Consider the following 13,845-nt stretch of genomic DNA (forward strand, 5'->3'; position numbering starts at 1 on the left):
GAGGTGGTCCAGATTTAAAAACACGGTGTGTTTTCTGAAAACTGAACACCTCCATAACCCATAAGTGCTTCCTTCAGAGATCTGCTCGGAAAGTGAAAACAAAAAAACAAAAACAAAATGTAAAAGCTGCTTCAACAGATGTTGTACATCATGCCCTCCAAAGAAGAGGCATGACATCATACGGTGTCATACGTCACTCAGTCTCGCCCCCTCCGGCCCTCCAACATCGAGTAAACATCCACTACAGTAACCTCACTGATTAGTGATGCAGACACACTTTGCTCACACGCTCATCATCTGTTATTTACCTTTTACGGGACACAATATGTTATTTAGGCTACACACCTACTGTTCCTACTGTGTGAGATTTTTAAAAGGTCACAAATAAAACAGGAAGGTGTCTCAACATTTAATAACACAACCAACATATAGTTGGATAAAAACCCTGTTTGAAATAGGAAACTATCCAAAATTGCAGAAATGTGAAAGTCTACATGGGGAGTTTAAATGAATACACAACACAAGGTACAGCCATACAGAAGTGCTCATTATAGATGATAATACGATGTACAAGTATTTGTTCGATAAAAACATTACCCTTAAATAATTAAATGAAGACAAACGTTTTTCAATAAGTTCAAAATAAATAAAAACAATGCTGATAACAAGAGATCGAAGGTCATTTGTTCTCAGGGAAGATTTGTCTTATGCTTTATATCAAAAAACAGTTGGTTTTTTTCCAGTTTGAAAGAGCAAAAAATCAGAAGTGTGCAAAAGTCTGTCATTTTTTTAATTAAAATTGTATTATTGCACTCGTTTTAATAATAAAGGAAGAGTATTTTTTTTTTTTTTTTTTTTAAATAATAAAGTCAGAGGATTAGGAAGGTTCACGTCCTGACCAACATAGTGAGTCAAAAAAAAAAGAAGAGAATTTACAACAGCTCATAATTTATTTGGAGAAAAACAACTGACGCTCGTGCGCCACCTGCAGGACAAGTGACGTAATTCATGACCCGTTCACCGGAAACCACGTGATTCCCCTTTTCACACGCGTCTCAAGCTAGCGGCTGGGATGTCCTCTCTTCACTAGTGTGTGTTTGGAAAATTTATAACCTATCGGGACAACTTTCAATAAAAAAAAAAAAATATGTCCGGAAAGTCAGAGCTGAAAATCAACTCGCAGTTCGCGCAGAGATATGAAAAATACCGGCAAAAAGAAGAGCTGCAGAGGCGTAAGTGTGCCGCCGCTCGCTAGCTCTCATGCTAACAGCGAAACGTGGAAAAGTGTAGCCAGCTTCAAAGTTGTGATTTCCTACCGGCGCGTTGTTATTCGCGAGTTTAATATCTGTGTGTTTATGCAGTGAAGGACCGATACGGAGACCGAGCCGATGAGAGTGACTCCGAGTGGTCCGAGTCCAGCTCCGATGACAGCGAAGTGGTCGGCGTGGCTCCTCTTGTTTACTCACTAATACCTCAGGATGAGGAGCACCGTGTTGGGATTAACAGGTTGTTTCTGTGGATCCCCTCAGGAACTGGACCCCGAAGTCGAGAGGGATTTTTACAGGACACTGTCACTGCTGAAGAAGAAAGACCCGAAGATCTACGAGACGGACGCCAGGTTCTACTCGGAGGGTGATTTTTGTGAAATATAATGATTAGTTATAATATCTCTTAAAGATATTTAGTGTTTTATAATCAAGTGATGTTTTTTTTTCTTTTTCTTTCTCTCTCGCTTTCAGATGCATCCACCAGTGATGCGAAGCCTTCAACCTCAAAGAAAGAAGTGAAGCCCATGTATCTCAAGGACTATGAGCGTAAAGTCATCCTGGAAAAGGAAGGGTAAGTGAGCACCTTTTAGCTCCTTTCTTTAACTTAGGAAATCACCTCTATCTGTACTGATCTGTTTCCAGACAGTCCCAGAAGTGTCCTTGTTGGACAATGTGAGGAAGTGATTCCACTTCAGGCAGAGATGCAATGATTCTCGTTTCGATGAGCAATCTTCTTTATAACTTATTTGTCTGTTCTTGTGTGAGATGCTAAAGAAAGCACCATCCTGTTGAATGATGAAAACGTGCTGTTTTTAAGCAAATATCAGGTGTATTTGTGTAATCATTCAGTCATTGATTTAAAATTGCAGATGTCTGCGCTGGATTTTAGACGTGCGTTGATATTATACATTTTTATTTCACTATAAAACTCCCCCCCCACTCCTGTAGGAGCACATCAGATAACAGGTGGAGTAGTTGAGAGGTGAGAATTAAAGGAAATATATATTTTATTTTGCAGCAAATATGAAGATGATGATGACAGCGATGATGAGGAAGCCGCCAAGAGAAGAGAGGTAGGCAAAGAATCAAAACAATTTGTTCCCCTCAGGAATTACCAATAACAGATGCTTTATTAATCACCTTCGTTTTCTTTTAAAGAGAGCAGCCTCTCCCAGCTACATGCAGGAGCAGCAGGAACTGAAGGAAAGGTAAGGCAGGACAATCTGCATGTGTCCCGGCGTAACACTCGCAAAACAATTTATGGTAATCAAAATCTCTCTGCAGCTTCCGGAAGTTTGTCCAGGACAGTGACGATGATGAGGGAGAAGGAACATCAAAGCTGCTGACCAGAAGGATGAAAACACAGGAGGAGAAGGTGAGAAGCTGCTTCCTGCTGCTTCTCAGAGTGAAACAAAAGCTGTGCAGTTCGGGATCAACTTGTTTGTATCTGTTTGCAGGATAAAGAAGAGGCAGACTACGTGAACTGGCTGAAGGGCCAGACAGAGCTCGAGGGTCCGGAGGAGGTGAAGGACATGGTGAGTGGGTGTAAATTTGATTTTGGGGGTGGAGGGGTATTGAAGAAAATTAAATTTGACAGAAAAAGAAGCTCGTGTTCAACTGGCCTTGTAATGAGATTGATTTGTGCTGAGACAGAAATACTTACGAGACTACTGGAACGACCCAGAGCTGGACGAGAAGGAGCGCTTCCTGAGAGATTATGTGCTAAACAAAGGCTACCTCGATGAGGTGGAGGACGATGAACGGTATGTTGCTGATGAGATTTATTTCTCTCCTTTCTGAGGGGAAGGAATCAAATGCAACATGCCATTACAATAAATTCTCTGGACGCTTTCAGGATCCCAACCTACGAGGAGGTGGTCCAGGATGAAGTCGAGGACTCTGAGGAAGAGGGGGAGACTTTCCTGGTGCGCCAGGAGAACTTTGAGAGAAGCTACAACTTCCGCTTCGAAGAGCCCGATGCCCAGCAGATCAAGACCTACCCCCGCAACATCGCCACCTCGGTTCGCTCCAAGGACGACCGCAGAAAACTCAAAAGAGAGGAAGTGAAGGAAAGGAAGGAAAAGGTGTGAAAAAGTCTCAAAGCGAGTTCTGGATCCCTAAATTTGAACCCTTTGCTTTTAAATCATAACATTCCTGCATTCGTGAGCTAATGTAGACCTCTTTCCCGACAACTATTTCAGGAGAAAGAGCAGAAGCGGGAGCAGCTGAAGCAGTTAAAGAACCTGAAGCGAAATGAGATTATGGAGAAGCTGAAGAAGCTCCAGGAGCTGACCGGCAACGAGCAGCTCGCTTTCAGTCAGGCTGACCTCGACGGAGACTTCAATCCAAGCCAACACGACCAGCTAATGCAGGTCAGTGTGTACACACACACGCACACACACACACACACACACACACACACACACACACACACACACACACAAACACACAAACTCTGCTGCCTAAAATGTCTTACGTGCCGACCAAAAGTTCTCAGTTTATTATCACGGAAGACGAAAGGAACCAGAAAACACTCACATTTATGAAGCTGGAATCAGAGAATTGTAGCATGTTTTTCTTAGAAAAAGACTCAAAACGTTTAATCAGTCACAGATGATTCATTTTGTTGATGAACTAATCCATTACTTAATTAATTATTGCAGCTAGACCTACAACTACACACTGTTCTGCGATTCTGCTTAAACTCTTCCAAAACGTGCAAGTCTTTGTTTCTCATAACATCCATCTGGCCCAAGAAAAACAACTAGAAATGAGATTGGAGGAGAATGAGTGTTTGTTGAGATTTTTTTTGTTTTGTTTTTACGAGTTATTAAGACTTTCAGGGAGAAATCTGCCACCATCCCAGCTGTAAACTGCAAGAGCTGGACAGGCATAGCAACAGTAACTAAGGGCGGGGCGGAGCTGACAAGCTGTGTGTTATAATGTTAAAGGGCTGGCCTTGTCCAGCTCACCCAGCTGTGCTGCGTTTGGCTAATTGCTTCGTGTGCAGCTGCCTCCCCGTTGAGAAGTCCGGCATTTAAAGGGCTGAAAGCAAATTCTTGTTACGTTTCAATTCACCAGCAGTCACGTTCAGTTGTTTGTTTGTTTTTTTCCCCCCCTCTGCCTGCAGAAATTCTTTGGAGATGAATACTACGGAGAAGAGGACGGGGAGAAGCCTCAGTTTGAGGATGACGATGATGAACTAGAAGGTAAACTGAAGCAGCTTTGGAACTGTGTGCGTGTTTTGTTTGAATACAGCAGAAATTCACGAGTCAAGCGTGTGACGTATACACACACGGCACAAAAATGCTAAATACTCCGGCGTAATATTTTGCGTCAAAACCATTCGTACCGGCAGCAATGCAAATTCGTTTTTCCAAAATTCAAATAAAAATAATGCCGTCAAAATAGCAAAAATATCTTTTGACATTTGCACGGGCGGTGCCAGGCATATCGGGGTAGGAGGCAAACTTGAATGCAGTCGAACATATTCTACCTTTTCTTATCAACTGACACAGAGATGGTTTAACGTGATGTATCGTAGTGCACATCAGTCAGTCACGATACAGAAGGCGAGACAAACAGACGGGTAGCCGACCTGAGAAAGAGGGAGTTTGGTTTGGGAAGATTTGGGGGGGGGGGGGGGTGTCAGAGGTCATGGTGCTGGAGAGCTAACCATTCGGCTATGTGCTCTGTTGTGAGGGTGGCCTGCACATCCCTCTGCATGCGCGCTTCAAGTGCAGCATCTGAACGGAAACTCTCCTCAGCGAAAACTCGGGATGTCACCTGAAATCCATAATCTGATTGTTTGATGCCTTTTATTGGTGCTGCGAACACTCAGGAAAAAAAAAAAAATCAACCTCCTTCCAAACAAACAAAACACTGCAATATGCACGCTGTGTGTGAAAATACTCCGAACCAAAACAACAGTTTGAAAAACATGCGATTTAATTATACTAGAGAAAAAAACCTCCCCCAGTGTGTAAAGGCCTTCAGGCTCGTTATAGTTATTGGCACGTTGCAGCAGATGGCGTAGGTTTACAACTCAAATTACAGCCAACATGTCTTTCAACATTTTAAGATTTTTCATGGAGTTTGTATGGAATAGTGCAGATAAAATTCATGGGACTTTGATTTCACTAATTGTACAGGTGGGCTAGTGTGATTGGGAAGTTCAGGTTTTTTTTTTTTTTTTTTTTTTTTGTATGAATGGCTGAACGTGCGACTCATGACTTGTGTTTGCAACAGAGCACTGGAACTGGGACACTTGGACAGGAGAGGAGCGAGAGGATGACCACGCTGAAGAGGAAGAAGAGTACGATGCCTCTGGACCCCACTGCGAGGACGAAGGTTTCATTGTGAGCCAAGTCATTTTTAACAGCATGATTTCCTCCAGTCGGCTGGTTCCCCGTACGGCTCAGAGATCAGCCGCACGTCTTTTGGAAAGCGCCGTTTTAATAACTCCCGTTTCTGTAGATGGATGCAGACTTCGACCCCAGCCAGCAGACTCTGTCCAAGAAGAAGAAGAAAAAGGAGAGGAAGAAGATGATGAAAGACGATTTGCCACAAATGGGCAAAAAGAGAAAGAAGTCTCACTTTGCGGAGGTCATCACCAAAAACAAGCCTGTATTTGATCCTCGTAAGTGTGGGTAAAATCCTGTGAGTGGGACATGTGTGTCCCGGGTCTTCATCCGGGTATGTGTGCTGTAGTTACTGTCTAACTGAGGGCTGTTGGTGTTTCAGAGGAGAAGAGCTTTGAGCAGTACTTTGATGAGTACTACAAGCTGGACTACGAGGACATCATCGACGACCTTCCGTGCAGGTTTCGCTACAGGCCGGTTCTGGCCAACGACTTCGGTCTGACCGCAGATGAGGTGAGAACAGCGTCACGTGGAGCTCTAAATAACTACATTTCAGCATTTATTTGCTGCTTTGTTCATAACATTTTCTCCCAAAATGCCAGAGCTGCAGATGTTGGTGTCCCACAGTGGAGAAATACTACATCACCGACTCGTGTGTCACAAGTAGCCCTTTTTTAATAGAAGCTGTAGTGAAAGCAGCTGATGCAGCTTTCAAACTCTTTAAATGCAGAGTATTTCTCGTGCCACAGTCCACACGTCACTTTACAATGTTGAGACATTGAAAGCTTGGCAGACCTGCTGCATCGAGTTAATTTGACAGTCGATGTGCCGGGAAAGTTTTCTCAAACTGTAAATTGTAGTACACCTAAACCAAACAACTGAGGTAATGCATCCCACTAGATGTTGGTTAATAACGCTGCAGTGATGAGCCTTGAGGTGACTGATCTGGTATTGCTTCCCCCCGGGGCGAGCTCTGACCAGGGAATGATCTCACTTTAATCTTCTCTCTGAGCAGATCACAGTGTTTACATGAAGCAGCGGTGAATGTAATGCATGTCAAACAGATCTCAAAAAAATGATTTGAACTAACGGAGGACTGCCTCTTTCCTCAGATTTTAAATGCTAACGACCTGGAACTGAACCGCTGGTGCTCCCTGAAGAAGACGTGCATGTTCAGGTACTGACTCTGAAGTGGCTAAAGTGTTATCTCGGTTTACCACACTCCACTCATCATTTACTGTGTTACTCAGGTCTGACAAGGAGGAGATGAGTGATCTGAAGAACTATAAAATCAAGGCCCAGAACGAGAGGAAGAAGAAAGAAATCCTGAGCTCCATGTATTCTGAGTGAGCATAACACACTGCACTTGCTTATTATCTGTACCCTGATAATTGTTCGATCACGGCGCATTCAACATGTGAATGTTTATCTGCATTTACTCTACAGAGCTGATAAAGATGTGACAGAGGCTCAAACCAAGGTCGGGAAGAAGCGAAGAGATCGTCTGAAGAATGCCGAGACGCAAGGCAAAGGAGCAGAGGATGGTAATGAAGTCTCCGTCATGGACTCGACAGAAGAAACGAAGGCAGGGGACAGCGAAGGAGTGGAGGAGGAGGAGGAAGAGGAGGTCCTGATTCCCAAGAAAATGAGGCTTGAAGAGGAGCCCCAGATTACTTCCAAGGAGATGGCAGATGAATCCGTCGTGCAAAACAGGACTGAGAGACCAAAGTGGTCCAAAAAGAACCACAAACATTCAGGTGGTCGCGTCCGATCAGGAACCATCGGGGTGAGAATAGGCGGCCGGGAGTTCAGTAGACAGAGACTGAAGGCTTATGGTCTGAACCCCAAGAGACTTTACTTCAGACAGCTCGGCAGACAGAAACGGAAAGCACAGGAGAAGAAAGAGAAGCAGAAAAACAAAGCTTGAAATTGGCTTCCTCTGAACCACCGTCTCCGATGACCATAAACAGTACAATCCTCAGATGTTTAACTGTGGGATCAATAAGGTTGGAGTCATTAATCCGATTTTTAGACATAGTCCCATTTCTAACAGTTAAGTTTTTGTAAAAACATACTTGATGAATATTTTCTTCTCTCAAATATATCCTTCATATGAAACACAGCTGTGTGCAAGTTGGATGTTATTTTTCCTCCTGTGATTGATTTGAGCTGTTAAGCTGCTGTTAAAAAATGTATTAAAATGTTAAATATTTCTTTTGTCTCAAAGATGCTCATCTTTTTTTTATATCGGGGCCATGATGTTTGTGTAATGACATGGAGCTCTGAAGTATTTGTAAAACTAATTTTTTACTCTTCAGATAAAGTCCTCTGTGGAATATGACTATTTTTGTTTTACCAATGGGAGAGGAGCTCTTACTGCCAATCAAATATTTTTAAAACCCACCTGGTTGGTCCTGACCTGACGAGCCTTCAGGTCTTGGATAGAGCCGTTTTGCCCTTCTTGAAATGCAAATGTCACTCAAAGCACCTCCCTCCGCTCATTGCTTCACTGCAGCAGGTCTTATCACCGCTACTGTTAATAGGGACACTGAATGAAACCAGACTGATTTCACATGAGGTTTTTTGTATTTTTACTGCCCCAAACACTAATCAGGTGCACGTTGTTTGGAGCTGGAAAATTTAGGAGGCAGTCGAACTCGTACTTTTGAAAACGGAAAAAAGGTGAGACCAGTCCTGACGGGTGCAACAGCGACATCTGTACTACCCTACAAACATTTGTGTTGCCTTTAGGATGAATCTTAAAGACTTCGATCTCCTCACTATGACTCCTGAACAAATGTTCAGATTTACATGTACCTTAAAGTATTTATGCCTCCTAGATGTTGATCCCCTGATGTTACATCTCATGCCTCCATTAAGGTTGACATTTTTGTCTGTCACCCAATGTTTCTTGTTTTGTTTCTTTACAGGCTGTGTTTACACCAGCAGAAAAGATGTTGGTGTTTATTTAAGGGGAAAAAAGTTTGTCTGAGGTCCCATGACTAACAGAAACTAATAAAAAAAAAAAGAAGTAATAAATCAATCATCTTAATCAGTTTAAATTGGTCTGTGTAGCTCATAATATCTTTTAGTTTATTAGGTCATTCATGTTTTCCTAAACAATAAAAAATGTTGTCCATGTGCATACAGTGGTGAGAACATATGGTAGCAGTGGTTCAGTAATTATAAACTGATGTGGACAGGTTGTGCACTCGTGTAAACATGAGGGCAACAGAACAGGATGTTAAACGGCATCCGCAACAGCAGGTGGCGGTATGCGCGGGAGAAGCAACGTTACCACAGAAGAAGAAAAGAAGCAGCGCGCGCGCTCAGGATTCGGATTTGAATTACGGAAGAGAAACGTCTGGTATGTTGTATCTTACTTGAATTTGACCAAAAAAAAAACCCACCTTTCTTTTGTTAACTTGGTTCTTATAAGACAAATATAGACTCGAAAATCTTGCTTAAATATTGACTCGCGTGTCAGTATCGTTTCTATCATAATTAGCCGGCTACGTAACGTTTCCTCGCAGCTGTGACTCGTAAACAAAACCGCGAGGTTCCCTGTGTTTAAGACAAAGTCTGTCTTATTGTTTGTTAAATTTAAAACTCCACAACAGTTGTCAGTGTCGACAAGTAATGTATGTTTTCTCAAATAAGCGCCACAAGTTTTAGGTAGTTTTTCCTACACGTGTTCCTTCGAGAGCTAAATAAACTACTTTTCCCACTTGATGTTACAACGCTAAAATATTACGACGCATACATTTAAATAAATCACAATTAATTTGACTTGTTACGGAGTATTTCGTCACTGCAGTACCGTTTAAAGTTACTCATTTGCATGTTTCACCGCTTGAGAAGGAGGCTCGTACTGTTTAGTCGTTTATTGTTGAAGCTGAAGGGGCCTTGATGCCCTCATTCAAACCATAGTTTATTATTATTATTATTATTATTATTATTTTTATCACGTCTCTTGTGTGTTTTCTAGCTGCCAGTGTCACCACGATGGCTCAAGGTCATAAATTTCACGACTTGGAGGAGACTGGGGAGGCTTTGGTGGACTTCATCAACAGCAGTCAGCCCGAGAAACTGAGACAAGTGAAGGCTGAACTTCAGACCCTTTCTGATCACCACGCAGAAATGAGGGAGGTTGTGACTCAGATTTTAAAAGGCAAGCCATCTTGTTTCTCCGTAGCTGACCGTGCTTTCTAACACGGTGCATTATCACTGCCACATAAAGAGGCAGTGGACAGTATGTAGTGTATTCTGTCTGTAAATTTGGTGTGAATCCTTTAATCTGTCGTTCGGTTGGATTACGTCCATTTTAATTTTCAAGATTGCCGTGTTGTCCAGTCACTCTAATCTTCACCCTTTCTGGTCTGTCGCTGTTCTTCATCCTCAGCTGTCGCTCAGAGTGAGGAGAGTACAGGTCAGAGGCTGTTGGACATGGAGGAGGAGATGAAGCAGAGGGAGACGGAGAAGGGGAGCGCGGAGGAACATCTGAGGCAGTGCGCTGCCAAGAGCCAGATTACCGACTCAGAACTACAGTATCTTTTATAGGTCTGTGTAAAGGCAATGAAATGATTCCAGCAGGGCTGCATTTACCCTCTTCTTTTGTTCGCATCCTTAACCCTCCTTCAGGTTTCTGCAGCGAGAGTTGGAGAGTCTGATAAACGCCGAGCACAGTCTTGAGTCTCTTCAGAATGAGGTGGATGAAGACACCACCGAGGTCATCCCTTCAGCGGTGTGAGTGTCAGATGATCACTGATAAAACGGCAGCACTTAATAATGCCGTGTGTATGACTTCAACATTGTGCTGTAATGGATTAATGGTCTGAAGGCTTCTGACGGCCGTCCGCTGATAGAAGGTGACTCGGGTCAACAAATTGATAAGCACCCTTCAGTCTGAAAAAGCAAATTACTGTGAATTGATTTCACTCCATTTTCCTGTTTTCAGGTGACAGCACTGACACTTTGAAGTAATAAGTAGTGTTTCCTGACGTAATGTTTTTTTTTATTTTTTTATTAATGAAAATCTTCCCTCGACAGGTATGTGGCTCAGGTGTACCACCTAATAACCAAGATCAAGTGGGAGTACGACACACAGCCCAACATCCTAAAAGGAGGTACAGTTTTGTTTTCGGTTTTGTTTGTGTATCTTGTAGAGATGTAACAAAGCGTGACAGTACTGGGGTTTTTTGGGTTTTTTTTGTGGTACAAGAGAGCACCATCGGTGACACTGGGGATACTCCTTTAAAAGTGGAGTTTCAGCAACAGGTCTGCTGTGACGTCATTGAAAGCATCAAGAGTCGTGTATGGAAATGTTTTAGGATGTTCAGGGACAGATTAGAAAGACAACCGAAAGCCAGCAAGCCGTGTCAGAGAGCATTTTGAACAAAGGGAGGAGAATCCTCAAATTTATCTCAGCAGCTCAATGACAGAAACCCTGATTTGTTCACAGAATTCAACGTGAAACCATCTCGGTTATTCGCTTCGTGTCGTCAAAATTAGGCTCCGCACAACATTCTCAAAGACGAACGTTACCTCGTTTAGAGAATGTAGAAACGGCTCATAACATCAGCAGGTTACACTCATCACCGTTCAGTCTGTGGAAATATGAACGTTGTGCATGCGTGTATTATTGTGTGGGCAGCACTTATTTTGCCTCGTTGCCTCGGGCGTTATGTGGTCGGGTTGTCCGTCTGTCCGCTTCTTGTGAATGTGATATCTCGGGATTTGGAGGGGCAAAGGCGGAAGGGCACCATGACCTTACAAAACCTCCATAACTCAAGAATTCATTCACTCAAAATTTCACACAAATGCTTAATAGGATAAAATGAGGACGTGAGGACGTTTCATATCCAAAAGGCCAAAGCTCAGGAACAGAAAAGGAGATTATGATCATATTTCCACCTGGAAACCGTGCTGGTTGTACAGATCTTCTGCATTCACATTTTAGAATTTGTTGCTTCTTTGCAACAACATTCATATTTGAAGCATTATTTACTGTCACAGTTGCAACTTTGTACTTTGTCAGAATCAGCTTTGTTTGCCAAGCAAGTTAAGGAATTTGACTATTTGTTTATTGTTTCTCTCAATTAATTTACACACTAATACAGTAGATATACAACAGTACAAGACCAACAAAGCCTAAGGTCAATTTTATTCTTACATCCCTTAAAAGTTACTTTAATAATTTTACTTTTATTACCTTTTATAAATTGCTTTAAAGACTTCACTACATATGTTATGAGTCAGCTTTAAATTTACTGGTTGGTGAAAGCAAACAACTGTTGGCCAGTAATTCTAGGAAAAAAATAAAATAAAAAGGACTTTCTGTTGAAATACATTTATTTGACTGATTTTTAAATTTTTTTTTTAGTAAATATCAAATTTGGTTTCAAAAATTGAGGAATTCCATTTGTTTTCAAGCTATGTGTGCGTGAACATAGCTTGAGACTCTCCGTTTGTTTTCTTCCCTTGCAGTGCACTACGGTGCAGAACTGGCAACTCTCATCAACATTGACAAGTCCACGCGATCGCGAAGGGACATAAGTGACCAGCTGTGGGGCTTCGTCAGAACCCAATGGTAGATGAAGGACGGACGTGGAGTCACGGAGGTTGTCCCCCTGGGGATGTGTTGGTTTTTCCTTGCGTTAGACATTTGTACCACTTCCAAAATTAAGGACTCTGGTGTCAGACGAGACTGAGTGGTGTGTCGGCCACCAGATGTCGCTGTAGATCTGTTTCAAGTATTCGCAAACATGGTGTCATCGGAGCCGCACAAACCGAGGTGAGAGGAAGCTGCATGCAGTTTTCTTATAGTTTCTGCAGAAGATGAAAGTCAGATTCTGCTGAAAGACATAAAAGAGGCTCGTAGGCGAAATTAGTTGTCTGAAATTTACGTCGGTGGTTCCTGGGTATTTTTTGTCTGCCCTATCAATTGAGCTTTCATCAACACCACCAGTCATGTTGCAAACTGGCTCTAATTAGCTGATTGCAAACAAAGTGTTTAACACTTCTACATATACAAATGTAGGTATCTGTATCTACCGTTTTAAATACAGTTGTACTTTCAGTGTTTAATCTTGTGTGCCACTGGTGCTAAAATCACTTCAGCATAGTTTTCTCCAAATGCAGCACGCTTTTATTCAGGATTTTTGGGGCCAATACTGATATTAGGGAGTGTAAAAATTTTGATATCTATTTGTTAGCCAATATATTTTGTATATGCAATATATAGACAAACAATTTTTGCAGTGATCCCTCAAATGTGCTCAACAAACACTTTTGACAGTTGAGACAAAGATATGTAATAGAAGCAGGATATTTTACAATTTATTGTCCATGCTGACATCAGTGCAGTAAAACAGTAAACTTCATTGAGAATTTAATAAAAAATAAAAATAAATGTTTAAAAAAAAAAAAAAAGTAGAACTATTTCTTATTTACCTCAAACATCTTTTTCTGCTATAAAGTCTTAATTAAAGGTTTCGTATCGGCCGACATATACGCCGATATATTTGTGATAGGCTGAAATCATCCCATAAAGCTGGCTGCTTGAAACATCGATCGGGCTTCAGTCAGACGGGCACTGTGTCCCCTTTGTGTCCCCTTTGTGTCCCCTGGTTGTGCTTAATAAATACCCAGGAATCTGGAAAGATGGCACTCTATCCTTCGGTCACTGTGTCACCATGTTGCAGTCAGATGTGAAGGGAAAACATGTGTTTCAACTTATAACTTGTTCCTCTTTAACAAAACATGATTGCTGGATTGACCCTACCTGCCTTGTTTGTTTATCGGGATACAATTTAATCAGCTTGCAAAGGAACCCTTCAAAAGCCTGATACAGTGATCACTGTTATTTTATTTGCTACGAAGGCCCCCCTGCAAAACACACCACTGCCTCCTGTATTCTCAACACCCACATATATGTATACTCATCTCCGTACTTGTTGCAGCCACTACCTGTGGTCAGGCAATTGTGGCTTTAGCGTAAAGGCTGCTAAATCCAACTTTTAAATTTAAATTTGTTTTCCAGTCTGCTGCTCATGACTGGAAACTGTTACCAAAAAAAAAAAAATCCAAACTGTACAAGTTCATCTCAGTGATTGCTTTTAGGAGCCCACATGAGGACATTGTAATGACACTTATAAATAATTGACTTCTGTTTCATTTGATCTACTTTGTTTTATTTTATTTTTTATTATTATTAA

General features: G+C 41.9%; 2 protein-coding genes and 1 non-coding gene across 3 annotated transcripts; all 3 read left to right on the top strand.

Annotated features, from left to right (window-relative positions):
* Positions 1 to 1,138: 1,138 nt before the first annotated feature.
* On the top strand, positions 1,139 to 7,842 carry kri1 (KRI1 homolog). Its single transcript, XM_069701221.1, has 18 exons — positions 1,139 to 1,232; positions 1,362 to 1,438; positions 1,530 to 1,632; positions 1,740 to 1,839; positions 2,287 to 2,341; positions 2,427 to 2,476; positions 2,553 to 2,643; positions 2,726 to 2,803; positions 2,922 to 3,031; positions 3,124 to 3,352; positions 3,470 to 3,640; positions 4,399 to 4,477; positions 5,517 to 5,626; positions 5,745 to 5,907; positions 6,012 to 6,142; positions 6,742 to 6,806; positions 6,880 to 6,975; positions 7,076 to 7,842. Exons 1-18 carry the CDS (start codon positions 1,148 to 1,150, stop codon positions 7,554 to 7,556), a joined length of 2,274 nt encoding a protein of 757 aa, XP_069557322.1. The 5' UTR covers positions 1,139 to 1,147; the 3' UTR covers positions 7,557 to 7,842.
* Positions 6,546 to 6,644, top strand: LOC138622575 (Z30 small nucleolar RNA). The gene has a single exon (XR_011311016.1). It is a non-coding gene; the product is annotated as a Z30 small nucleolar RNA (small nucleolar RNA).
* A 1,128-nt stretch (positions 7,843 to 8,970) lies between the features above and the next one.
* On the top strand, positions 8,971 to 13,616 carry spc24 (SPC24 component of NDC80 kinetochore complex). The gene is made up of 6 exons (XM_069701066.1): positions 8,971 to 8,996; positions 9,618 to 9,800; positions 10,032 to 10,176; positions 10,271 to 10,375; positions 10,679 to 10,755; positions 12,116 to 13,616. The coding sequence occupies exons 2-6, from the start codon at positions 9,635 to 9,637 to the stop codon at positions 12,220 to 12,222; spliced, it is 600 nt and encodes a 199-aa protein (XP_069557167.1). The 5' UTR covers positions 8,971 to 8,996; positions 9,618 to 9,634; the 3' UTR covers positions 12,223 to 13,616.
* Positions 13,617 to 13,845: the final 229 nt, after the last annotated feature.

The sequence above is a fragment of the Brachyistius frenatus genome, unplaced genomic scaffold (assembly GCF_029030835.1).
Source record: "Brachyistius frenatus isolate BFR_SWC_R1_liver_20210118 unplaced genomic scaffold, ASM2903083v1 Contig_36, whole genome shotgun sequence".
NCBI lineage: Eukaryota > Metazoa > Chordata > Actinopteri > Embiotocidae > Brachyistius > Brachyistius frenatus.

Coding starts and splice junctions, on each gene's coding strand:
- kri1 (XM_069701221.1), top strand. CDS start 1,148: ATGTCCGGAAAGTCAGAGCTGAAAATCAACTCGCAGTTCGCGCAGAGA. Junction 2,804..2,921: donor CGGAGGAGGTGAAGGACATG/GTGAGTGGGTGT, acceptor GTGCTGAGACAG/AAATACTTACGAGACTACTG. Junction 3,353..3,469: donor TGAAGGAAAGGAAGGAAAAG/GTGTGAAAAAGT, acceptor CAACTATTTCAG/GAGAAAGAGCAGAAGCGGGA.
- spc24 (XM_069701066.1), top strand. CDS start 9,635: ATGGCTCAAGGTCATAAATTTCACGACTTGGAGGAGACTGGGGAGGCT. Junction 9,801..10,031: donor TGTGACTCAGATTTTAAAAG/GCAAGCCATCTT, acceptor CTTCATCCTCAG/CTGTCGCTCAGAGTGAGGAG. Junction 10,756..12,115: donor GCCCAACATCCTAAAAGGAG/GTACAGTTTTGT, acceptor CTTCCCTTGCAG/TGCACTACGGTGCAGAACTG.